The 26,875-nt window shown below is 32.9% G+C and overlaps 2 protein-coding genes and 1 long non-coding RNA gene across 3 annotated transcripts; 2 read left to right on the forward strand and 1 right to left on the reverse strand.

The window, feature by feature from the left end:
• Nucleotides 1–281: 281 nt before the first annotated feature.
• On the reverse strand, nt 282–6,437 carry LOC144561770 (uncharacterized). The gene is made up of 6 exons (XM_078310865.1): nt 6,126–6,437; nt 1,789–2,354; nt 1,470–1,662; nt 1,293–1,357; nt 1,002–1,215; nt 282–788 (listed from the first exon to the last, which is right to left on the reverse strand). The coding sequence occupies exons 1-6, from the start codon at nt 6,255–6,257 to the stop codon at nt 432–434; spliced, it is 1,527 nt and encodes a 508-aa protein (XP_078166991.1). The 5' UTR covers nt 6,258–6,437; the 3' UTR covers nt 282–431.
• Nucleotides 6,438–13,570: 7,133 nt separating this feature from the next.
• Nucleotides 13,571–26,643, forward strand: LOC144562114 (heavy metal-associated isoprenylated plant protein 39-like). The gene is made up of 4 exons (XM_078311277.1): nt 13,571–13,580; nt 24,290–24,403; nt 24,501–24,582; nt 26,160–26,643. Exons 2-4 carry the CDS (start codon nt 24,395–24,397, stop codon nt 26,411–26,413), a joined length of 345 nt encoding a protein of 114 aa, XP_078167403.1. The 5' UTR covers nt 13,571–13,580; nt 24,290–24,394; the 3' UTR covers nt 26,414–26,643.
• On the forward strand, nt 15,514–19,295 carry LOC144562271 (uncharacterized). Its single transcript, XR_013514033.1, has 4 exons — nt 15,514–15,763; nt 15,919–16,024; nt 17,554–17,654; nt 19,030–19,295. It is a non-coding gene; the product is annotated as an uncharacterized LOC144562271 (long non-coding RNA).
• Nucleotides 26,644–26,875: the final 232 nt, after the last annotated feature.

The following is a 26,875-nucleotide window of genomic DNA, read 5'->3' on the forward strand; positions in this document are numbered from 1 at the left end:
TTATTTCGGTTTATAAAATTTCTAAACAGAACCGAATCAAAGTTATAATTTGGTTCTAAAAACAAACCAAACCGAACCATTTGATCCAAACTAATTTGGTTCGGTTCAAAACCGATTAAACCGGATCCAATGAACACCCCTAGTTCAATCGAAAATTATTACAAACAAGTGTAGCGTGGAGGCCTAGTCGAGGCGAGTGTACCGGTGTATCGTTAGATGAATGCCAAAGAGATGGATCGTTAAGGCCTTAAGGGGATTTCAAAATGGAAGAAATAATAGACTATCTGTTTTACGAGAATAACCCCAATTTTGAGAAATGAAAAAATATGAAAATGTTGCCTAAAAACTTAGGTACCAATATATCATATTGCAATATCTTCTATGGGCAAATGTGTAGTATATGCACCACATCATGAGTGTTCTATATCATGCTATCGTGTTCCTTCTGCCCAAGCTTTCTCTTCCCATGATTCGACTTGCTTTATCGAATCTTCTTTTCGTTTCAAAACTGTTTTCAATTCATCATCACTGAAAGGTGGTGGCAGCTCACAGGGACCCACATCACTAGGTTTATACACAGCCGATTCCATCATAAATTTATGCTCGTTTCCTTGAGCCGGGCACGCCATCAACTCGGAGCAGAGCTCAGTTGCATTAGTCGGTACAGTTGGTTTGTATTTCATGAGCTTTGCATACTCTGTCAGTAAGTGGAACATGTAGTCATAGACATTCGCCATCTTGAGCTTTTCTAGCATGAAGTTACTCCCCTCCTTTCCTATTTCTTGTGCCTGTTTAACATAAGGCCCATAATTTTAAGCCCAGATATTGAAAGAAAGAAAGGTTGTTTATGTGCCAGTTGATAGGCGTATTGTATAAACCATGTATTCCTAGCATGAGATTCCTTGTGTAAGTTGCAAAAGAACAAACATATGTCCTTCAAATTTGGTTTTAATTATGAAGTATCAAAATGGAAAAAAGAACTTGAAAGGGAAAAGTTAAACCTTTTTCTGATGAGAGTTGCCCCAGTCAACTGCAAATTTAATAGACCGGCATTTGTCTTTATCGACTCTTACCGGCCAGTAGTGCTCAACTGGCATAAGACCTCGGGAGAAGAAGTCGTAGAATGTTGGCTTCACAAACAATGCCATCGAATCACATGCTAAAACGTACTTCTCACTGACTGACCATGCGGACCCCTCGATGTAAATTTTGTACCTGTCAAAGTATATTTTTGAAGTTCATATTTACCAGTAAATGACAAACATAAAGATGTAGCATGAGAGGTGGGTTACCTATGAATGCACTGCTTTGAAAGGTCTGATTCCTTGTAGCCTGTTACTGCCTCCTTGAACCAGTCCTGTAGTTCACAATGCGTTTACATAATTTGTATCTCATTAAAAGAGCATCAAAGACATAATAATCTCATGATAAAATTTTGAATTATTAATTCAATGTAATTTATATGGTACCTGTCCATAGATTCGAGCGTTCCAATCATGTGATTCAGAAACATTACATTCGACCAACTCTTTCCTGATTTGTGCCACCTCAGGATTACCTTTCCAGTGAGCATAGGGTTCCCTATCCATCCATTTGACATTCTTATTCTCTTGTTTAATATCACTCTGCAGTGCCTCCCATGGCTTAATATTTAGTTCTGCCCTGTTTCAAAAAAGCCCAAAAAAGAAAAGAAATTCCAAAAAAATCATTTAAGCTCATTAATTTTATTATTTACAAGTTTTGAGAATATCTTATATATGCCTAATCAATTAAGAAATAGAGAATTACCAACCCCAGTAGGACCAGTCAGGGAATACAATATCCAATGCAGAGTCAGCACTGCAATAACGAAATAATGGTGGCGGCGAAGGTGCATTTTCTCTTTCAAACTCCTCAGCTCTAAGCATGGGAAAGTCAAAACAATCAAACATGATATCGAGGTCAGGAAGCCTTCCTGGGTAATATCTTAAGAGCTGCAAAATGCCCCACAATGTGAACACATCTCGGGTTTGAAACGTCGGGTGATATTTCAGCACGTACGCACGGCCATCTATGACGGTCAATCGGAAGGTTGCAAATCTCTGGGCTTGCTCAACCATGTCAAGTGTAATACCGGTCTTGGCCCACGGGCGGAGATCTTCATGGATCCAACGGAAGTAAGGCGGGCAGGTGGAAGATGGGGGAGGGAGAGAGGCGGGCAGGGGAATGGGCGGTGCTGGGCACGTTATGTTTTGTTGGGGTTGGTTGGTGGTACTTGGGCAGGAGATGGATGAAAGAGTTGGAAGGGGTGGTCGGTCGGGTTTTCGAGGCGATCCATTGTGATTGTGGGCAGGCATGGTTTGGGATGGAACACCCTGCAATGGCCAATGGCGGTAAATTTGATTTTTGATGTGTTAATAAATTCAAGATTAAGAGAAATGACAAATCTACACAAATACTATAAGTGAACAATTTGCTCTCATAAACCGGACATGTTACGTGGTTTTAATTATAAAAGACAATAAACTAAATAGATTTGTGAGTTATTGAAATTTTGGAAAGGTAAATATGATATTATGAATTTTTTAAGGAAAATTTCCAATTTTGAAGTTTTTGAAGGTTCTACATGAAATTCTCCTTTTCTTTGAAATCATTAATTACGGTGTAAATTTATTAATGAATTACAAATAAAAGATTAATAGCAAGCATAGTCATCAATAACTTAGCAAGAGGGATTAACATATTCAACCATAATTATGCATAATTAATAGTATATTACGTAAATTAATTTCAACACTAAATGGAGTTCTAAATAACTAAATGAACTCTTTAGGTGCAAATTCTTTCATTTAATGCGCAATGATAAGTGCAACAACTACATTAAATACGTATACCATATAATGAAAAAAAAAAATATGATTTAATGTATTTATATGCATCATATTTTGTTGCCATGAACATTAAAATACCATCAAACCCAATTAACTGTTGCCAGATCCGATTAGTCACCTTTTAAGATCTAATAATCCGTGTTAATTTTAAAAAAAATGAGCCGTTACATACTTTATAGTAAGCGAACGAGCAAAGCTAGGGTGTGATGTGTTCATCAAGAGAGTTTGGTAAGCACAACTTCAAAAGTATATCGGATCGACTTCAAACGCCGAATCCAAATCGTTGAAATCCATGTAATTCATGAGTGATACATGTATAGGCAAAATTTTAAAAGTTTCAAATTTATTTGCTACAAGGTCAAGCAGTCAAAGAAATTAACTCTTTATAAGTTAATTTATAAGTTATTTTTTGTATTCAATTTTTATCATTTCTTTGACCACTTGACCTTGTAACAAATAAAATCAAAACTTTCAAAATTTTATATGTACATGTATCACTCATGAAGCATATGGATTTCAACGGTTTGAATTTGACGTTTGAAGTCGATCCGATATATTTTTAAAATTGTGCTCACCATCTCTATTGGTGAGCACATCACACCCTAGCTTTACTCTTATTATAGTATAGTAAGGATTTAATATTTCAGAATAAATTTTAAAACTTGAACTTGCTTCAAATAAGGTATTTTGATTGGGACAATATGATTTAGCTCGTCGTACAGGTGAACTTGTATAACTATTATTTATGCAATAATTATGTGAATAATTCGATAATCAACGAGCATATTTTTGTTAGACATAAAATTTATAATCAATATTTTGCATAATGTGATAAAAGGGAGGTCCACAATGAGATTTGAATACGGGTGCAAACGGGTTGGATATTATCCGATTCCGTATTCGAAAATTTAATACGGATATCTGATTTCTGAATATCCGTGCGGATACGGATAAGATATGGTTTTGAATTTTAATTATCCGTATTCGAATAGTAGATATATATTATATAATTTAATATGAATTATGAAAAAAAATATGTTCTTCACTATTATAAAAAGTGGATATCCGTATCCGTATCCAATTAATATCCGATCCGTATCCGTTTCCGTCTAATATTTGATCCGTATCCATATCCGTATCCGGAAAATAAAAATGGATACAGATATGATTTTACCGCTATCCGATCCGTTTGCACCCCGAGATTTGAACCCATGTTTTATGCTTAAATAGCGAGGGCACACATGCTACTAAAATGATGTTACATTTAAGGATTAATTTGCTGATCTTAGTGCACTTAATTTTAAAATTTATCGAAATAACTTCAAATAATAAATACTTCACGAGTATGTATTTACATGTCAAATTTATAAATTTTTAGACTTAATTTAATATAAAATCAAATGGTAAAAAAAGTTAATAAATTAATTTTATTGCGTTAATTTTTCATTAATTTTTTACCACTTGACTTTATATTGAATTAATTTAAAAATCTATAAATTTGACATGTAAACATGCACATCACTTATGAGGTAGATCAATTTCAACCATTTGATTTATTATTGAAATAAATATAATGGACTTTGAAGTTAGCTTACCAAAAGATTTCATAAGCTTAAGAGCATCCTAGTTCTATTCTAAATAGCTTGTTTTAGGTAATCTCAAGAATAGTACACCAATCCATTCGGGAAAAAAAAATACTATGCAAATATTTAATCTAATTTGGTAACTTAAGATATGCTCAGAACGAAATATGCAAAGAGAAGAAAAGAAAGGAGAAACGGAGTTAACAACATGAACTCTTCACCTTCGATCTCTACGCTCTACGCTCTTGATTTGAAGATGACAAAATTCATTGAATTTATATAATAATTTCACGAGGAGCAAATGCTTCATTGATTCATGCTCTAATCGTACTCCAACATTTTTATTTTCAATTTTGAAATTCAAATAAAAGATTTAAATTGCTCAACATGATATCCATATTAAAATGTACTTAGAAATCAAATTTTATATTTTTTGAAAAAAAAAATTAATGTTTTTTAAGACATACAAAAGCACTGTTTTTAGATGATCCACAATTTCTTAAAAAATATTAATTTTGTATCTATTTTAAAAAGTAAAAAAATATAAAATTTGATCTCTAATTTCTAATTACATTTTAATGTAGATATCATATTGAACGGTTTAAATTTTTTGTTTGAGCTTTGAATTCAAAAATAAAAATATTAAAGTATGATTGGAACATGAAGCATTGTCCTCCTCTAATTTCACATGTGCTCTCATTTTTCTTCCGTCCGCTTATTTTTCAATTATAATGTTCTGAAACAAGTAATCTTAGACGGTCATGATCGATCTCCCAATGTGATCCGAACCGTACAAGTCCACAGAAGAAATTGATTTATAACTTTAACTAAGCATCATGGGGATTGGTGTTGACGAAGTCAGAACTCAGAATCAGTAGTCACGAGAGCGGAACGACAAGTGTCTAGAGCAAGACACGTTAAATGAACTGACAAGCGAGACACGTTAAATGAACTGCTTAGCTGTCCTCTACTATTCTATATACTGTTTCTTTTACGAGGAAAGTTTAAATGTCTTTATTTTTTTTGTCTCAATTATGTCTTTATTTTTTAAAATTTTAATAACTCAAAATTTAAAACTTAAAAATTAAAATAAAACTGTTAGATGTGATCTATGTTATTTTTTCTATGTATTCATAAAAATTGATCACATTTCAATTTTGTTTTTATGTGAATCAATAAGTTCAAAAATCAACGTTTAGAAATTATCCATATTAGTACGTTTTTTACAACTCTTGTTTTTATGTAGATTATATCCAACGGTTTTATTTTGACTTTCAAGTTTTAAATTTTGAATTATTAAAGTTAAAAAAAATAAAACTATAATAGAGGCATTTGAACCCTCCTCTTCTTTATTTCTCCTAATGAGCTAATTCTACTTTCTACAGGATACCTTACACAATTATAATAGAAAGTGTTTCCTTTTTTTCAGCAGCGTAATCAATTAATTATATACAATTCTATTATAAGTATGTTCCCGCACAGAGCATGATCTAATGAATTTGATGATATTCGTAGTAGAATTTTGAAATTTCGCAGGGCAAATTAAAGAAAAGCTTGCAAATTATTAATCTCTCCCATTTTCTCCAAGAGATGAACATATTTTTGCATCTATTTTGGGGTGAATTGGAGATATTCAAGCAGTAATTATTCTTAAGAGACATATTTAACTTACCGGATAGGAGATCCATTGAACATATACAAATGCACCGACGAGGAGAGCTGTAAAGAAGAGAAAAATGATGCTCGTAGTTTGCGAATAGCTCTCGCATGCTTTCTTTATATTCTTCCACCTCAACAACTCCATCTCCTTTTCTTTCTGCTCGCTCAGCTTCTCATATCAATCAATCAAGGGGTTTTGTTTAACTTTAAAGGGCAAAGAAAGAGCACAAATGACACCAGAGATTCAACCAAAGCAAAGGGGATTGTGACTTAAATCAGGTGGAGCCCTCAGCTTGAAGAGATTTTAGAGAAGACTTTTAGTTATGTACTTATTTATTTCATTAATTTTGTTTAAGTGGGAAGAGGCCAGGGTTTACTTAGTCGCTGGCTCGCTGCCATGTCTCTTTATTACTTTTTTTTTGGATTTTCTTATATTTTCATTGAATTGTTAATCCATTTCACCGGGTCTAATAATTGATGTGGCAACCTCTCTTGAATTTGTCAAAGGATACAGGGCTGGGTTCTTTTGATGCTTTGCAATTTAAACTCTGCAATCTGCGTACTTGTTTCCAGGAAAAAAGAAGACAGCATAAGCATTTAATAAATCGTCATGTATAATAAATGTGAATTGCTGATCCTCTGTTGCTTAATTTTAGTGATAAATACACGGTGCAGCAAGGAAGGTGAGAGTCAGAAAAATGAAGTTAGATTTTTTATTGATAAAAAAAAACGAACTTACAGCGAGTCAAATAACTCTAAATTTAAAGGGGAACGAGTCAAATAACTCTAAATTTAAAGGGGAAATTTCATGTATGCCCCTCAAAAACTTCAATATTACGTAATTCTCCTTCTAAATTTTAAAATTACGTATTTCCCCTTCTAAACTTCAAAAACTCACATATTTACTCATTTTCTTGTCTTTTATATTAAAACTAATTCTAAATTTATAAAATACCTACTTTACCCTTCATTAAAAGTATGAAATGCCCCATTAAACTCAAATTTGAATCTGAAGGGTTCCTATACTGTCCGATCCGAGCGCATCGCAATAAGATTATTGCGTGTTCGCTTCAAGATTCGTGCTAATCTAGTCTGCACAAATCTCAAAGCAATTTTGATCCGCATGCAACACATTAAAATCTGTGCACATTGCTTCAATATCCGTGTGTGTTCGCTTCAAGATTCGTGTTGATGTAGCGCGCACGGATCTTAAAGCAATTCGGACGGTAGAGGAACCTTCATATTCAAATTGGAGTCAGATGGGCGTATTATGTTTTTTTAATAAAAGGGTAAAATAGGTATTTTATAAATTTAGAATGTGTTTTAATATAAAATACAATAAAATGGGTAAATATGTGAGTTTTTGGAGTTTAGAGGGGGAAATATGTAATTTTAAAATTTAGAGGGGGGAATACGTAATATTGAAGTTTTTGAGGGGTATATATGAAATTCCCCCAAATTTAAATTCACTCTTTTATTCTCACAAAATCTTCCAAATTACTCTAAATAACTTTAATCTTACTTATATACACTCATAATTACTCTATTACCTTTTCCTATCGCTCTCTAAGACTGGATACGCTTTTTTGACAGCCGTTGCGCTCCGACGACCAGATCTACTCACCCGTGCTCTGATTGAGATGGCGTAGAGACTCAATGCTCTGAACTCTGCCAATACCACGCTCTCGGCTCCGATCAGCTCTGGTTCCTACCCACTCTCTCATTCTCCTCTCCTCTCAAGGTAGAGGTGAGAGAGAGGATGTGTTTTGTCAGAAGAGAAGTCTAGAAGGAGTGACAGAGGAGTGAATTGAAAATAAAAATGTGGAGGAGAAGAGACAGCTGTCTAGAATTTGAATCGCCTGAGACTTTTTTTTCGCTCTTTCTTTTCTAGAATTGGGGGCCATGAAGTTGAGATTTTCAAATAAAGAATGACATTAAAATCACTTGATCTAAAAATTAATTATGTACCATCAGAATGCACAGATCTTTTACGATAAAAAATTAAAATATGTAAAATTTGATGTCCATGTATATTTTTATATGGAGATTATTTTTAACGGTCCGATTAATTATTTAAATTTTAAAAATAAAAATAAAAATCTATAGTACAAGTCAATCTGTAATAATAAAGCATTATTAGCATCACTCTTATAATTTAGTTTTATAAAGAATCAAAGAATATTTGTAGTTATAAAAATTACAAGTGATGGATACAAATGTAAATTATTTGTTCACACCATCTCTCTCCCATCTTCCTCCCCTCTGTGACTGTTCTTGTGAGTGAGACGTGCCAACAACCAGAGTTCTCACATTAGTTTATATATTACAATTTTATAAATTATGTTAGAGTCAACATAAAAAATTAATATTTAAATAAGGGGAAAGCTAAGTGGAATTCGGAGGTGGTACATGTCTACCCGACATTTTTATTTTTACTCCATTAAAAAAATATTTTAATAATAATAACTAAAGTTTAGCAAAATTTTTAAAAATACCTCACCCGTGGAAATTTTCCACGGCTAGAATTGAAATTCTCATTTTTTTTTTTTTTATATAACAGAAATTTTTTTTTGTATTGAAATATTAGAAATGTTGGATATATTTCTTTGAAAATAGATGGAATACAATATAATTTGATTTATTAGAAAGACTGTAACAAATAACCCGGATCAATATTTTTCTGGTCGGATTTTTCGCGGCTGTAAGAAAAATTAATATATTTCTGTACGTGTTATTGGAAAAAAAATAAAAATGCTTAGATTCTGAGTTATTGATCCCGGTTCAAAAGTCACTTCTATGTAATCTAGAAAATATTGTGATCCTTCTAGGACATTTAATTTATAAAAAGTTGTATCTATTTTGAGAATTCTTTTTGAATAATAATTATTAAATAACTTAAAGTTTTTGTTTTTTTTTCAAAAATAGATATAATTTTTCATAAATTAAATGTCCTAAAAGGATCACAATATTTTCTAGATTACATAGAAGTGACTTTTGAACCGGGATCAATAACTCAGAATCTAAGCATTTTTATTTTTTTCCAATAACACATACAGAAATATATTAATTTTTCTTACAGCCGCGAAAAATTCGACCTGAAAAATATTAATCCGGGTTATTTGTTACAGTCTTTCTAATAAATCAAATTATATTGTATTTCATCTATTTTCAAAGAAATATATCCAACATTTCTAATATTTCAATACAAAAAAAAAATTTCTGTTTAAAAAAAAATGAGAATTTCAATTCCAGCTCATGGAAAATTTCCACGAGTGAGGTATTTTTAAAACTTTTGCTAAACTTTGGTTATTATTTTTAAAATAATTTTTTAATGGGGTAAAAATAAAAATGTCGGCATATCTACTCTAGTTAAAAATTAAAAAATACATTTCTTATACTATCACTTTTTGAAGAAAAAAATTATACTAATTTACTTGTAATCGGAAATATTTTAAAATTACATTCCATCCTAATCTAATCTTTTTATCTCACTCCGTGCCATTTTATGACCCGCCTCAAATCGGGTGCTCCCACTACGCACTTGTCTCATCTATTAAACAAGAGGCCCGTATTTTTTTTTTTGCCAATTATTCATTTTGATCATTTATTGTTATAATAGAAATTTGCGACATCCCAATTTTCCGGTCAAATTTGTTTTCAAACCGCACAAGCTACATAATATTCATTGGATAGTATGTGTTTAATAATATTGCCGCATATGATGATCCGGTCAAATGGTGATGCACGACGTCGGGACTTGGCCTGGTCTGGTGGATAAGTCCGAGAAGATGCAAGGACCACTAGGCATTAGCTGTCTTATATTTTTCTGGTAAATTTTGTTGGAGGTTGTTAAATTTTGTTCTTTCTCATGAATTAATTCTTTAAGTTTAATTTATTATAATTAAGTTTCTGAATTTTTCAGTTATTCTAATTAAGTCATTCTATAACTTTTGTATTTAAAATGTTAATAGAATATTCTTATTCCACAAGTATTTTGGATGAAATATTCCTATTCTGTTAGAATTTTGAATGAGCCATTAGTATTTTGGATAGAATAGGAATATTCTATTAGCATTTTGAATAAAAAAATTATAGAGTGATTTGATTGAAATAAATAAAAAATTTAATAATTTAACTAAAACAAATTAAATTTAAGTGATTGATTCGTGATAAAAAAATAAAGTTCACTAACTTCCAGCGAATTTTATCCTATATTTTTTTTTGCAAGTGATCTACCGTGCTGGAAGCGGGAGCATATCGCACACACCACTATATAATATAACAGGAGTGATTAAGGTATGGACATATTTATTGATATCTTTCTCTAAATAAAGTTGATATTCGTTTGTTTAATAACCGCTTTCTGCCCACTATTCGACCTTATTTCTGATGTTAGAAGAGGTGCAAACGGATCAAATACGAAGCAGATAGTGGTAATATTATTTTCGTATTTATTTTTATTTTTTGAATATTGATGGGATATTATACATATATGAATGTGGATTAAATACTAATTGAATATGAATACAATTACATATATAATTTGAATCGCTAATTCATATAATGTAACAAAATAAATATATTATTCAACAAAAATATATTTTTCATTAGAGAATAAAAGTAACATAAAATACGGATGTAACTCGCATATTCGATCATCATGGTGAACGAAATAATTTTTTCTATGTTAAACTTCTTATATCGTGACAAAATATATATCTGATTAACAAAAAAAAAACAACAATATAACCGTTTCTTCAATCAAAGAATATAAAAAACATTCTTATTTACAAACATAATTATCTAAAAGAAATGGATATCCATACGGATACGGATAATATCCATATTTATATCAGTATCTGCATAAATTATAACCATATTTATATACGTATTCGAACATCTAAATCCGTAAAAATTCAGATACATATTTGAATACGGTTATAGGCAAATACAACCGGTCCGTTTATAACACCTAGTTATTAGGAATTAGGACGACGTTTTTAAGAGTAAACTTCACGACTTCACAATATAATTATCATTGAGATCAAATGATGTAGATTCAAAAATAGAGAGGTAGGCCTGACATCAAAGCCCTGATCTTATCCCAATTTAAGTAATTAACCTTCTTCGGGTCATATCTGGGCCATATATCCTGTTTAAGTCTTTTCCAAGATTTAAGCAAAAGCTATGCGGCTCATAAAAATCAAGCCTGCAGCTGTGCCTCCTGGATTGCGGCTCTACTAAGCTGCTCATGAATGGAAATATGGACTGGCGGCCCGATGGACATCAGACCGAATTGTTCGGTCAGAAGAGTCGTTGGATTCGTATTAAAATTTGTATGTACTTGATCTATATGAATGTTGAGACAGTCCGTATGAATCTATTGATCTGATATCTAACGGAAATCCGTATCATCTCATGTATTGGACTGAATACAATATAATGTGGTGAATTTTCAACTAAGTGATTGGAATTCGGTTACAATATAATCCGTTTCATTTTTGAGATTCATACAATAATTAGAACGATTAGGATTTAATAATTGTAGATGCGATACTCAAATTCTGCCAATCAGACCATCTTGATTCCAAAAAGAATATATACCTCTTTCGATTTCCGGTAGAAGATGCCACGCCTCTTCCACTCTTCAACTTTAAAGAGTGCTACTAGGCAACCTTTTTGTTATCTCCATTTTTTGATAGACAAGAGGTTTCCCTAAGGTAGGTATGGCCTCTGCAACCATAATTCTGTTTATGAAGATCTTAACCGTTTTTTTTTTTAAAATAACGGTTACTTATTATTTTATCATGTAAATTTTTGTAATGATTCTTAGCCTTTGTGTATGGAATTTCATGTGTTAATGTAACTACGCTGTGAAGATCAAACTTAATTAGCAAATCTATCCTGAAAACTAATATACCTACAAGTGACGTATCTGGTCTAAATATTTATATTAAATATATTTTACATAAAATATAAAATTCTAACCACCTGATGATGTGTAACCTTATATTTTAATTGTTGATTCACATCGAGTTTGACCCCTTTACAAAATAATATAAAATAATACCCACATGACCGGGGTCCGGGGTGTCAATGGCATTCTTTTATCTGTTTATCCGATCCGTACTTTATCTGATAAAACATATACATATAAGATTTTTTTCGTAAATTTATTGTGTACGGATAAAGATTATTTTTCGTTATCTAAATGGATAAGAGTACGGATAAAGCTTATTTCATACCCGTTATCCAAATGATCGATCTGAACTGTTAAATGTGATCTCCATATTAAAATGTGCTTGGAGACCAAATTTTACACTTTTTGGAATTTTTTTACTATTTATTAAGCTGGTTTGAAAACCGCTGTTTTCAGTAAATTTCTGCAGCATTGAAAACAGCGGTTTTCAAACCAGCTTAATAAATAGTAAAAAATTTCCAAAAAATGTAAAATTTGGTCAGCAAGTAGATTTTAATATAGATTAAACATCTAACGGTTTGGATTTGTTGTTTGAACATCACAAAGTAATATATAGGCCCGGCAGCACCTTGGCTGAAATGCTGCCAGTAGCAACTTAGTCGGACCCTATATATATATATATATATAGAGAGAGAGAGAGAGAGAGACTGATATCAAAACGTTTGCACCACGCCTCCCGTGCAACCAAGTCATTTTTAATTTTTAAAGTCCAAATGATCGATCCGAACCGTTAGATGTGATCTCCATATTAAAATGTGCTTGGAGACCAAATTTTACATTTTTTGGAATTTTTTACTATTTATTAAACCACCGTTGGATCAACGATTTTCAAAGTGGCTTAATAAATAGTAAAAAAAATTCCAAAAAGTGTAAAATTTGGTCTCCAAGCACATTTTAATATGGAGATCACATTTAACAGTTCGGATCGATCATTTGGACTTTAAAAATCAGAAAATAATTTGGTTGCACGAGATACGTGGTGCAAACGTTTTGATATTAGCCACTCTCTCTCTCTCTCTCTCTCTCTCTATATATATATATATATATATATATATATAGAGGTTGGCTACTCTATTTACATATGCATATGAGGGTATATGCTTATAAGTCATTTTTTTATTTTCAAAATTAAAAAAGTCGATCTGAACCGTTAGATGTAATCTCTATATTGAAATGTGCTTGGAGACAAAATTTTACATTTTTCTGAATTTTTTTACTATTTATTAAGCCACTTTGAAAATCGCTAATCCAATGGTGGCTTAACAAAACAGTAAAATCAGAAGCCACCGTTGGATCAACGATTTTCAAAGTGGCTTAATAAATAGTAAAAAAATTATGAAAAATGTAAAATTTGGTCTTCAAGCACATTTCAATATAGAGATCACATCTAACGGTTTAGATTGACTTTTTGGATTTTGAAAACAAAAAATGACTTATAAGCATATACCCTCATATGCTTATGCTTATGTAAGTAGAGTAGCCAACCTCTATATATATATATATATATATGAGGAGGGTTCAAATGCACCCTATCTTTCAAATATTTTTTCTTCGTTTTCAAAGTCCAAATAGTCAATCTGAACCGTTAGATGCGATCTATATATTAAGATGTGCTTGGAGACCAAATTTTACATTTTTTGAAATTTTTTTATTATTTATTAAGCCACTTTGAAAATCGCCAATTTTACATTTTCTGGACCATTGGATCAACGATTTTTCAATGTGGCTTAATAAATAGTAAAAAAATTCCAAAAAATATAAAATTTGGTCTCCAAGTACATCTTAATATATATATCGCATCTAACGGTTCGGATTGACTATTCGGACTTTGAAAATGGAGAAAAAGAATAGGGTGCATTTGGGTGCATTTGAACCCTCCTCTCTCTCTCTATATATATATATAGAGAGAGAGAGAGGCTATGGTGCATTGCAATGCATAGGCATCTTTGTGCATTGGACCATAAATCACCGATTCAAAGTCCAAATGATCGATCCAAACCGTTCATCTTGTTCTCCATATTAACATGTACTTGGAGACGAAATTTTACATTTTTTGAAATTTTTTTACTATTTATTAAGCCACTTTGAAAATCACCGATCCGGTGGTCCAGAAATTTTTACTGTTCATCCGGATTTTCATATTTTCAAAGTGGTAATAAATAGTAAAAAAATTCCAAAAAATATAAAATTTGGTCTCCAAGTACATATTAATATGGAGAACAAGATGAACGGTTTGGATCAAGGTTCTAAATAGCGATTATAGCGGCATAGCAGGGAGACCAAAAAAAAAGCTATTGCGAATAGCGTAGCTATAGCGGAAGCTATCACACATAGCGATTTTCCCTTTTCAAACTTTATATTCTATATTTCTATTAATTATCAACATAATCAATATTAGAGAATTGATGTAACAACTAAATGACAACTAATCTAAGTCTATACTTTTTATCAATTACGCAAATAAGAAGAAAAAAAAATCTAAAAAGTAACATTATTTAATAGTTTATACTTCATGGTATTACATATTATAATAGACAAAGAGCAATATAAGGTAAATGAAGTCAACATATGTTATATTCCGAATTTTTAAAACAGGATTAATTAGCTAAACTAAAATCACGCCTAAATCAAATTATTATTTAAGTAAATGGTGCATCAAACGATATTCGAGTAATTAAAACAAAACTAAAATTTCGAAAATAAATGATCATAGGATTAAAAATTTCTAACTTAAGATTTAAAGATAAAATTTTAGAACTTATAAAACTAAGATAAAATTCGGAATATTCGAGAAATTCGAGAAATCAAATAATTGAGAATGAATTCATTACTCGTGAATTATTAGAACATGATTAATCGATAAAATTAGATTTACTAGTAACAAAAATAACCGGATTTATGAGGTTAATACATAATAAATAAAATTTGAAACTAAACTATAAAACTTAGGATCTAGTTTTAATATTCGAAAGATTCGTAATTATAAAAATGTTACTAATTTATAAATTAGATATGTTCTCGTTTCAATCAGATAGTGAAATAAAATATTGTATAATTTTTAAACAAAAGTTTTGTTAGTTCGATTTGATTAGAAGACCAATTTCATTCTTTAAATTAATGGAGATCTCAACCGTTCAAATGATTAGCACTAATCTCAAAGCCATTTCCCTATTGAATGTTTGGAGCAAATTCACTCTTAACCAAATTGAAATTTTGTTCGGATCCGCACCTTATCTCCCCCTCTTATTTCATTCCGGGAGGAATCTCAACCATTCAAATACAATTGGCACAAATCTTAAAGCATCAATTAATTAAAACCCCCCTCTCTATTTCTCTCTTCTCTCTCTCTGTTCGTGTAACCCCACCCCCGCTCCTCTCTTTTCTCTCTTTTCCGTCTCCTCCATCTCTCCCGTTCAAAACCCTAGCTCACTCTCTCTTCTCTCGCTGACCCGCGGCCCCCACTAAGGAAATCCCCTCTCTCGTTCCTTCCAGGAGAAGGATCTTGGATTCAATTTTCCCCGCTCTCTCCCACTGTCCCGTCGCAAGTCAGAACGCCCACGCCCCTTTTGGGGCGAATTTATTGCGAAGCTGCGAATTTCGCCATTGTCTCTTCCGTTGTCAGTTGGTCGTACGGGCTGTCCCTGTTGCGTGTGGTTCCTCTCTTATTTCGGGTATATAAACCCTCCCCTCTCCCCTTTGGTTGGTTGCTCTCTCTCTCTCTCTTTCTGCCTCTCTCTCATGTGTTGAGAAAAACCCTCTTTTGAATTCGATTTTTCTGTTGTAATTGTGAATCTGTGTTGTTGGTTGTTCTTGAGGCATTTCTAAGAAACGGGCCTTTCAATGGTGCGAAAAAATCGATTTAGACGGTCGAGACGCGAGCCGTGCTTGGAACCGACTGTTTTTCATCTCCACCTCTTCCCTTGCTTATTCAGGTAATCTCTCCAAATACCTCGTTTTATTTGATTGATTTGTGCCTTGTCAAGTTATAATCGTTAGAATTGTGGCTTGCTCGGGTTGTTGATTTTCCCGGCAAGCCAATGCACGTGGCTGTGTTGCCTTGCCCTCTGACCTGTTGCTTTGTCTGTGCTTGCCTTGTTCCATTCTGGTTCTGTTTGCCTTGACTTGCTTCCTTGCTCTGTTTTGTTTCGCTGGGTGTTTTGCCCTTTGACCTGTTGCCTTGTTCTGCTCTGTTTTGCTGGCCTTCGTGCCTTGAGTTACTGGTAGTGTATGGCGCTGGTTTTACCAGTATATGATTTGCAGGGGCCTTGATGTAATTTCTAAAATTTAGGGGGGGTGATATGCTAGTTGCCCTTGTTGTGTTAATAAATTAAAAGGGAGGGGCCTCTATGCAAATCTGATATGAAATATGGTAATTTCGGCCTTGAATTGATGTATATTAATTAGACTTTGGGCCTCTTCCTTGCTGGGCCGAAATGACATGTATAAAAATATAGATAAATGGATTAAGGGCTTGGGCCTTTAATAAATGCATAGTTGAATTGTTAAAATTGAATTGGGCTTGAACTTAGTATTTGAAATAAAAATTATGGTATTTGGTTTAAAAGCTAAGATGCATAATTGTTAGATTAAACTAAAACACTCCACATGTTAAATAAAATAAAAGTCTAATAAATAAGTTTTAATTAAAACTTTTAAACTTTTCAAAACTTTCATAAAACTTCGTTGCTAATTAACAAGGGACAATTAATTAGCACAGAAAAGTATTGTTTTATACTTAGATTCGAAACGTCGAGATAAACGTAAAATTAGAGTAGTTATAAAATATCGAATTGTGCGGCTTAGTTAGAAATAATTCAAAACACGTACATTAGTTAAAGGTTTCACTTCAAAAAATTTATAATCAAATTACGCATTTAAAATATAATACAACTATACTAAACTAAAATACAAAATTTAGTTATAATTATACAAATGCACATTTTAATTAAAATAGTATACTTAGGAATTTTAAATCATAAATTAGCTTTCGAAACCGCATATCGACTGACTAAAATTAATCGTAGTTCATTTAAAATAAATCAAAGTAGATAAGGAATTAGAATAAAATAATTAAGTAAAACACATTTAATTTGCCATAATTCTCGAATAATTATTTTTGGTCTGGGAATAATTCGACATTTAAATTTTCACAAGCAATATACCTTCAAATTAAATTATTAAAAATATAAATTTAATTAGGATTAAATTAGATTAAATTAGATTAAATTAGATCAAGGTGAATGATCAATATCTGACGAACTTATAAAGAAATTAAGATTAATGCTAAGCTCGATGACATGAAATTAAATAATTAATAAATGCCTAATCGGATCAGTCGGACTGACTGAACCGGTAATTTTATAAAATCAAAATAATCGAGAATTTGACTTGCACATTAATTGGGACGAGGGTTAGAATAATTTAGCGTAGATTTTAATTAGTTTAAATTACGTGATCACAGATAAGTCAACTTCGTACGAGTCTGACCCGTGGACCGATCTGTAGTTCGGAGCATACGCGGAGCACGCTGATTTTTAGCGACAGAGACTCCAGCCCCCTCAGGTGTGGGATATCTGAATTATTTTCTTTCGTGGGCGTACTCTTACCAGTCGATCCATCTGACCTGACATCCGCACTTTATTTTAAGTAGTTGCATTAAAACTTTAGAGCATGTTTATCCTTTCTGCACTGTAGGTAGATTTGCATAAACCCTGAAAAACCTGAATTTACTGTATTTTAGGAGTAGAATAATTAAATAATATTATATATATATCTGATTAGAATATTAGGTTACTAGTTGTCTCCTTCTCGTGGAAGGCAATATATTATTATTATTATTATAATACGTGCATACGCATGCATTGGTGAGAGCTGAGCAGAGCCGAGTGACTTCGTTCCGTCTTGGTGTCACTTGGCATGGGACGGCCCGACAGCCACTGAGCTGAGGGTCACTTGATCCTTGGATGGCTTTAGGATTATACTATATATATACACTTTGATATATATACCCTTTTTCGATCATTTTACTATTTGACGTGAGCAGTTCCGATCTCGAGTTCTGTGGCACGATACGATTCGGGATTTATCCCTTCCCTACATTAGGAGCTACTTTGCCTAGAACGGATTCCAAGGTCGAGCTACGGGAGCCTACGGGAGCTACGGGAGTCTACGGAAGTGAACGGGGGTCAACGGGAGCCTACGGTTGTGCAGGGCTCACACCGGACCCAATGACCGGACTCATAGCCGGACTCATAGCCGGACTCATAGCCGGACTCAGTCTGTCTCAGCCGGTCTCGAGCCTTGTGGAATCATGCGTGGTGTACCTATTGGACTGGCCGGACGGTAGAGTTCTCTCCTGCTCATGAGGGAAGAGATTAACTTTTTACGACCTGCATTGTATGATTTCTCCTATTGGATATGTTTGGGTGATGAATCGTTAGGCGAGATGACACATTGGATTTGATATAACCATCGGCTAGTGTGCTATTATCTTGTGGAGTAATGCTCGATGTCACTAGGCAACGTGTATCATTGCACTCTGATCACAGTCCTTGGATTATATTGTTTGGATCTTTTTGATCCTATTGGCACGGCACGGGGTGATTACTTTATCCATATTATTATTATTATTATTGTATTTGGGCACACAGTGCAAGGAGTACTGGATTCCGACTTGATTTATATCCGATATTACACCTTGATTTTATTTTGGGTTTATTTCGCATGTTGGCATAATAGAATAATCGCATCATGGCATCATTCAAAAGTATTGTAAATTCTATTAGCTATTAATATAGGTTCACACATGTGCATATTTTTAATTGTATTCATTTTATAAATAAAAGTGCTTTGACCGTAGAGGATCCCTGAGGGGATAATTCTGGGTCACATACTGGGCGATTCGTCGCTCACCCACAAGTTGTTTCGTGGGTTTTAGGTACAGGTTCTGGCGGTCCGCAGCAGGAGATGTCAGGAGCTGTCCCCGAGGGCCATACCACTTGACCTAGTTAGGGTTAGGCTTTTGATTAGGTTTGCGAGTCCCGTATTTCCTGTGTTATATATACGGGCTCGATAGATCATGTATCCCTTCTATAGATGATGTTATTTGGATCCGAGATGGATCGAATTATATGTTATGTATGTGTATGTTTATTTATTTGCTATGTGACTGATGCTTGACATTTATATTATTTTGCTTCCGCTGCTGTTTGATTTATTATCTATGATTAGCCTTGCGTGCTTAATGATTAATTAAGCACGAGGCGAGGTTGATCACACCTTAATCCAGAATTCCTGGTTTGGGGTGTGACAATATACATATTTAAACATTTTATAATTATAATAATAATCAAAATCAGCTTTCAATTGAAATGAACGATAATAATTTTACAAATGAATACTATAAAAAGAGTAATCAAAATGAAGAATTAGTATTTGAATATTTCTCGATATAGAATGATAGAATAAATCACAAATAAAAATAGAAGCATATAGTTTGGTTTAGTATACTTATCATAGAATACCATGTAGCATTAGAAATAAGAATAGAAGTACAGAAGTCCATATAAATTGCAAAAAAAAAAACCATGTAGCATAGCGGTAGCTATAGCGGGTCTCATATAACGGTAATAGCGGTCAGCTATTATAGCTATAGCGGTCGTAGCTGAGTTAGCGCAATTTTATCTCATAGCTTAGCGTTTATGGTCCAGAAAAGCTATAGCGTAGCTATAGTGCCGCTATAGCTAGCTATTTAGTGTTAGTGTAATAATCTAGAAGTCAATAATACGATAATTTATCATAAAGCTTTGTTCATGAATTGAATGATTAATATCATTTTGTTACCTTGAGTATTATTGCATTTATGGATCATTTCGAGTTCATGACTGAAATTGTGAAACTCCATAATATAGATGATATATACTCTTAAAAGGTCACTGACCAAGGTAATTAGCAGGAACACTAATTACCGCTGTAAGGTTAGTATGTGGATTAAATGATGGTCAAGTTTTACAGACCATAGACAAGGAGTTGTCATTTTAATCACATAGATATATGTTCCAGGAACATGATATCTGACAGACCCCGAATGAAACATTATACGGAATTGTGTTCGTGTCATTAATGCTTTCATTCAGTGTTAAGTTCTAAAGTATGAGGTATTCATCTTTCCTACTAAGAAATGTATATGTGTGATTATTATCAAACGCTGTCGGTAAAATGCAGTTATAACAGTAGCTCTTCGGTATACATAGCTTAGCTGAGGTAGTGATGGTTTACCAAAAGTACTATTGTCCCTCGTATCTCTATACGAGCTATAGCATCACTGGGCCCCTTGATAGAGTAAGATTATCAGCGCGCGGTATAATTACAAGAGTAATCATATTTGATAATCTGCTCAAGATCATGAAAAGATTAAGTTTACAAGGATGACACACACCTACCTTGAAACTAATCTGATAGCTATGTGACAAAAGAACTGGCACAAGTAAATTGTTTACTAGATCGTGATATTGTACTGTACAGCATCATCTGTGTAATTGGATGGTCATGATGTGTTGCCAGATGCCGCACATGATTATAGAAGTTAAAACAGTTTTAACTCTATTTACCAACATAACACAGATCCTATTGGGTCATACCATATAGGAGTTAATCGGAGAATCTTATTGTGATTGATTATAAATTGGTTATGATCAATAGTAAGATGGTTATAATTAATTATACGTGTTATAATTAAATTATAAATGTTATGTAAAAATAACAAGCAAAAACATTGGTTAATTTATAAACGCGTATGACACGTTGTATAAAAGTTAACCGGTTAATTTATAAATGTGCATGACACGTTGTATAAATTATCGAAACAACAACCGCAAGAAAAATATATATAATTGTTCAGAATAATTATACGAATATTATTTGTATTCGGGCCGAGGGCATTCGGGTCTTTTCAGATTCGTCTTATCCGCATTACATGTCATCGATCCTATCCAGATGACACATCATCGATACCGAAACAAACAACCGCAGAAAAATATATATAATTGTTCAGAATAATTATACAAACATTATTTGTGTTCGGGTCGAGGGCATTCGGGTCTTTTCAGATTCGTGCTTATCCGCATGACGTGTCATCGATCCTATCCAGATGACACGTCATCGATCTTATCCACATGACATGTCATCCTTATCCATTCAATGGCATATCTTGTAAATAAGCATATGTTGAGGGGTATTTCGGTCTTTTGCGAACCTCCTCAAAAGCCTATAAATAGAGGGGTGCATGTAGAGAGAAAAACCACTAATTCACTTGTATCGTTTCGTGCAGAATCGAATCGGTATTTTCTCTCTTTCTCGGTTTCTCTCCCAAATAGTGTTTCGGTTGAGAAAAGAAAGTTATACGTAGTTGACGTATAATCTTGCGGGTTGTTGTGGAGAATATTTACGGGATCGATGAATAGTGTTTTATCGAATTTCGCGGTATGTCAATTTTGCTCATTTGATGAAACTGAGTAATCAAAAATTCGTGTTTACGGGTTTTCATCTTTTTCCCCGTGAATAGTGTTTTTGCAGAATTCCGCGGTTTATAGTATTTCTGGCAAAAGAAATAAACCGCTCTCTGGTTAGTCCTGGTGGATAACCGATAGAGGTATCACACGTGTGATACTCCGAGTCGATTTCTTCCCTGGTGAGGCTCTACTCGCTCGGTCTGCATTCCAACTGTGATTTGGAAACAAGGTATAAATATGTTATATTAATCTATTTAATTGGTAAGTAGATTAAAGTTTTAGAAATCAATAATGGAGTAGATCTGTAAAAGGATTAAATTGGGTTTTGATGCCAAAGGAATACTGAAGGTGGACCGCCTTGGAAAGTTTCCTGACATACCCCGTTTAATCCTGAGCTTAAGTTGGCTGTAGAAATTTTTGTTCTACGGTCATTCCGCACCTTAAGCCTAAACGGGTTTTGGTTACAGCACCGCCGAAACCCCAACATTTAGAACCCTGGTTTGGATCGATCATTTGGACTTTGAATCGATGATTTATGGTCCAATGCACAAGGATACCTATGCATTTCAATGCACCATAGCCCATCTCTCTCTCTCTCTCTATATATATATATATATATTGAGGAAGGGTCCAATTACACCTTTTTTTGGTGACACCGAATTACACTCTCCATTTACAAAGTTTTCAAAGTTCAAATAGTCGATCCAAACCGTTCAACATAATGAATATATTAAAATGTGCTTGTAGATCAAATTTTATATTTTTCAATTTTTTTTACTATTTATTAAATTCAGACCATTGAATTTTTGTACCCATCTTAATAAATAGTAATTTTTTTTTAAAAAAATATAAAATTTGATCTGCAAGTACATTTTAATATATCCATCATTTTGAACGGTTTGGACTTTAAAAATGTAAATTGTAATATGGTGTCACTAAAAAGGGGTGTAATTGGATCCCTCCTCATATATATTATATATTAATAAGCACTGAAAAGAATAGTTTAATTGATTTATTTGGTTTTAGCATGATTAGAATTTCTTTTTTCAATAAAGTACTATACATGTGTAAAATGAATGTAAATATTTTAATTATTTATTTAATAAATAATAAAATAATTATTATATTATTAGTATTATTTGTTATTTATTAGTACCGTTTTGTTATCCAACAATTATAACGGATAAGAGTAAGGTACATATAAGATAATTTATAGTAGGTAAGAGTAGAGTACGATAAAGATAATTTATAACGGTTACATATATAAAAATGTTTCCATTCGATCTTTACTGTATCCATTGACACCTCTACACATGACCCAGCCCGTTTGTAGACTGTTTTTTTTTTTTTTTTTTTTCTATTTCTTTGTTTTGTACTAGATTTGTTGATAATTTTATGTGGAAGTGCTATTTTGAAAAAAAAAAAATAAGGTTAAGGTCTTTTACTTTTTGTTTAGAATTTATTTTCTGAATTGTTAAAAAAGGAGTCACGGTCATAGTAGAATACTCTTCGTTATTATTTAAAATAAAAGTGGTAATTAAATTTCAATGTTAATAAACTAAAATTTAAAAATCAAATATTAAATTAAAAATATATATTATTTTCTTTATATATGTACATATAAAACACGTTAGTTTAACTTTGTTTTAATCGGAATCGGAAGTTTGCAAAAAATATATTGATATGGATAAATTTTAAACGTTGGTTTTTAACTTATTAATTTATATAAAAATAAAATTAAAACAATATTATTTTACGTATATATTAGAGAATTAAAAATAAAGACACGAAAAAAGTACAAAAGATGAATAGAAATTTGAGATAAGCTAAGTACAGAGTCCGCATCGTCTGCATTAACTTAAAAGAGCATCTTTTCAGTTAACGCATCTCGGTCGTCTGATTGTAAACAGAGGTAATCCGATCACAGTCTAAATACATTAATTCAAAAGATACCTTTTTGAGTTCATGCAGAGGATACGATATCAAATTTGAACCCCATAGTTTTGGGAAGCCAATCTACTCCTTTTCTTGAGAAAATGAGGACCCTTCTATACTCCAATCCGAACCGTTCAAAATCGATCAAACGGCTTCAATTACATTTTTCTTTTATATCAATATAATATATTAAAACAAATCAGATTTAATTGAAGTCGTTTGATCTATTTTAAACTGTTCGGATTAGAGAATAGGAGGATCCTCCTTTTCTCAAGGAGCAGAGTTCATTCCATAGTTTTGCAGTGCGTATCCTCTGAGATATCTCATATTTTGCGTGACTGACGTGTTCGGTGCCTATTTGGGGATAGCGCAGGCCCACTATTATTTGAGCTTCGAGATTCGTGTAGAACGTATTTTAACGGTTGAGATTTTACAAAAAAAAGTCGCTCAAAATATGAGATTTATCAGAGGATGCGAATTCATAGTTTTGGTCTGAAATGTGAAGATGTGACAGAACGGCTGCGGACGCACGAGAAGAGAGCTAGTGTGAACCCTTTCAGCTGACGAAGCAGTACTCCAAATCAAACTTGTTAGGATGCCTTTACACTACAGTATTTTACTGGAACATTTCATGGACATATGCGAAAAAAAAAACGAAAAACACAAAAAGGGAAAGCATAAAGCATTATAGTAAGTAAATAAAGGTCCCCCAAAAGGCACCGACCTCTTTCTTGGTCAAGCCAACCTCAGAAAAGAAAAGCTTAGCTTTTCAGTCTTTTTATTTGTGCATTTTGGAATCAAAATTACAAAAGCAAATTCGACTTTACAATCCACGTTCCACCGAGCTCTAGTTCTGAGATGGCGCAGGTAAGCTAAAATATTCTATGATTCGACTAATTTATTGCAATCTCTTATTCCTTTCCGTTTGGATTTCTGTAATTCTATGAAATTTCTGCTTGAACAGCAAAAAGTAGTTCTCAAAGTTCTATCCATGAGCGATGAGAAGACGAAGAAGAAAGCCATAGAAGCAGTAGCTGAAATTTATGGTAAAATTTTTTTCAGTTCTTTTTCGTTGCAGTGTTGATCATAAGACGAAAGATGCCTTATTCTTATTTGAAAGTAAAGTGTTGTCAAACTCATATAAACACTACTGATTTCAATTGAAGTATCAACACTTGCTTGTTCTATCTTTTTCTAAATTGAAATTTTAATTCCCTGGATGGTTATTTTCTCCAAAAAAAATTATAAAAAATTTAGTACCTATCTTATCCCAAAACCATAGAAATTTGACACCATTCTCACCAATTTAAACGGGAAACAGCTGGGTGCAGCACCATGAAATTGAATGTCTAATAATCAACTGAAGGAGTATTCTTTGGGGATTGCAAATATCTAATTTATCGGTTATTATCCCAAATCCACTAGTTCTATATTTTAGGATGCCAAGGGCATTGTCAATAGCAGGTTATGTTTTTTTGTTTGTTTCTAATTCAGTCCTCAGTTATTTATCTGATTAGTGATGGCTGAAATTGTGCCATGAAAATGACTGGGTTTGAAAGAGGGAGAAAATTTTCATATACTACAAAGTACAAAGTACAAAGTATAGTGAAGTTGCATTTGAAAATTTGGCAATTATTATTATTATTTTTTAAAGTGGATAGGAGGATAAGTCCCTACTTTAATCTTACTTTTTAGCAGCTGAAGTGGACACTTACACTCCTAGAAATCCAAAAATTTGAAATTTCCATGTAGGAATTAAGTTCAAGATTTCTGATTCCACGTAATAAAAATGAAAGTAGAGCTGGAAAGGGACCTTATAAAATGCAAGGATTTCGGATCCTCTGTGCCCAGCACTGTGAAATAATTCTTAGTCGGACCCTCTGACAAGTTGGTGCTCCGCTATTTGTTCATGTATAAGCCTTCCTCTTTTTTTATTCTTAGTTTCTTAACTGCATTGTCAGAGACTACCAGTTTTCAAAGATGGTCCTTTTGCTGTTCCAGTCACAGAAGGTCTGGATTCTGGACTTTATGTATCTTGTTTAACTTCCTAATGTACATGATTGCGAATGAAAAATAAACAAATTTACAAAAGCTTGAGCTGTGCATGCATGTTGCTTTCTTAACTTGAGCTGTGCATGCTTATGTATCTGGACTTTATGTAAGAAAGCAATTATTGCTTTCTTAGAAAAAAAAGGGCCATGCTGATGCTAGAGCTGTGCATGCATGTTGGTTCCACTGTACTCATCTCCAGATCAACCATCCATACCAAACATGAATTTTAAACATAATTCAATAGACAAGAAAAGAAAAGAAAAAAAAATCTTCACTGCAATTTTAAACATACTTCATAACCTTTAACTGATTCTCAATTTATTGATTGGGTAGTGTTGTCCAGTTTAACAAGCGGTCCAGCACTAAACCTGAAACGCTGAATATGTAGATTTACTTTGAAGACACTTTTATTTTTTCATGAAATGCCTCAATTATCTTCTTTCTTATAGTGTTAGAACATGGTTTGGAACCCTGCATGTGGAAGTAAAAGAAGATTTTTAATTTATCTTCTTTGCAAACTTCGATATGTATAAAAACTAATTCGGTTTGCTATTTCTTAAATATATTGCAGGTATAGATTCAATAGCTGCTGATCTGAATGAACAAAAGTTGATCGTGGTAGGAAACATGGATACAGTGGCAATTGCAAAGAAGCTCAAGAAAGTCGGCAAGATCGACATTGTGTCGGTTGGTCCAGCCAAGGAGGAGAAAAAAGAAGAGAAGAAAGAGGAAAAGAAAGAGGAGAAGAAGGAAGAAAAGAAGGAAGAAAAGAAAGAGGAGAAGAAAGAGGAGAAGAAAGAAGAGAAAAAGGAAGAAAAGAAATAATTGAAATGTTGTGTAAGATGCTTTCACTGCTCCTTATCATGAATAATTTTATACTGTTTAGTGTATAATAACTGAAAGACTTCTAAGAAGAAAAGTTTCTGAGATCTGAAATTTTGTCTGGCACCATTCGATCTTTGTATGACCTGTTAAATTGGATAATGCTGCAAAGTTTACTGAGAGATTGTAATAATTATTTTAGTTGAAACAATTACCGATGATGATAGATCTAAGGCCTATTTTTTTGGCGCAATTGTACTCTGGCACGAGCAACATGAGATCCAAATCCCAAACGATATATACGAATTATTGTGCTTGTCCATGCCGGAAACTGTAAATCTCTTTGAACATAACAGGATTATTGAGGGGGGATTTTTTCCGTAAATAATCGGTGCCTTTAATTTCCTCTCTTGATTTTGTACAAAGCAAATTATAAATTTTCAAGTTTCTGGCAAGCTAGTCTTG

This window comes from Carex rostrata, chromosome 11 (genome assembly GCF_964058835.1).
Source record: "Carex rostrata chromosome 11, lpCarRost1.2, whole genome shotgun sequence".
Taxonomy (NCBI): domain Eukaryota; kingdom Viridiplantae; phylum Streptophyta; class Magnoliopsida; order Poales; family Cyperaceae; genus Carex; species Carex rostrata.

What these genes read in the sequence shown, in the direction of transcription:
- LOC144562114 (XM_078311277.1), top strand. An exon ending in AGCAGTAGCTGAAATTTATG is followed by an intron (nt 24,583 to 26,159) that starts GTAAAATTTTTT and finishes AATATATTGCAG; the next exon opens with GTATAGATTCAATAGCTGCT.
- LOC144561770 (XM_078310865.1), bottom strand. Translation starts at nt 6,257, where the DNA reads ATGGAGTTGTTGAGGTGGAAGAATATAAAGAAAGCATGCGAGAGCTAT. An exon ending in TTCAATGGATCTCCTATCCG is followed by an intron (nt 2,355 to 6,125) that starts GTAAGTTAAATA and finishes TGGCCATTGCAG; the next exon opens with GGTGTTCCATCCCAAACCAT. An exon ending in ACGCTCGAATCTATGGACAG is followed by an intron (nt 1,358 to 1,469) that starts GTACCATATAAA and finishes TGTGAACTACAG; the next exon opens with GACTGGTTCAAGGAGGCAGT.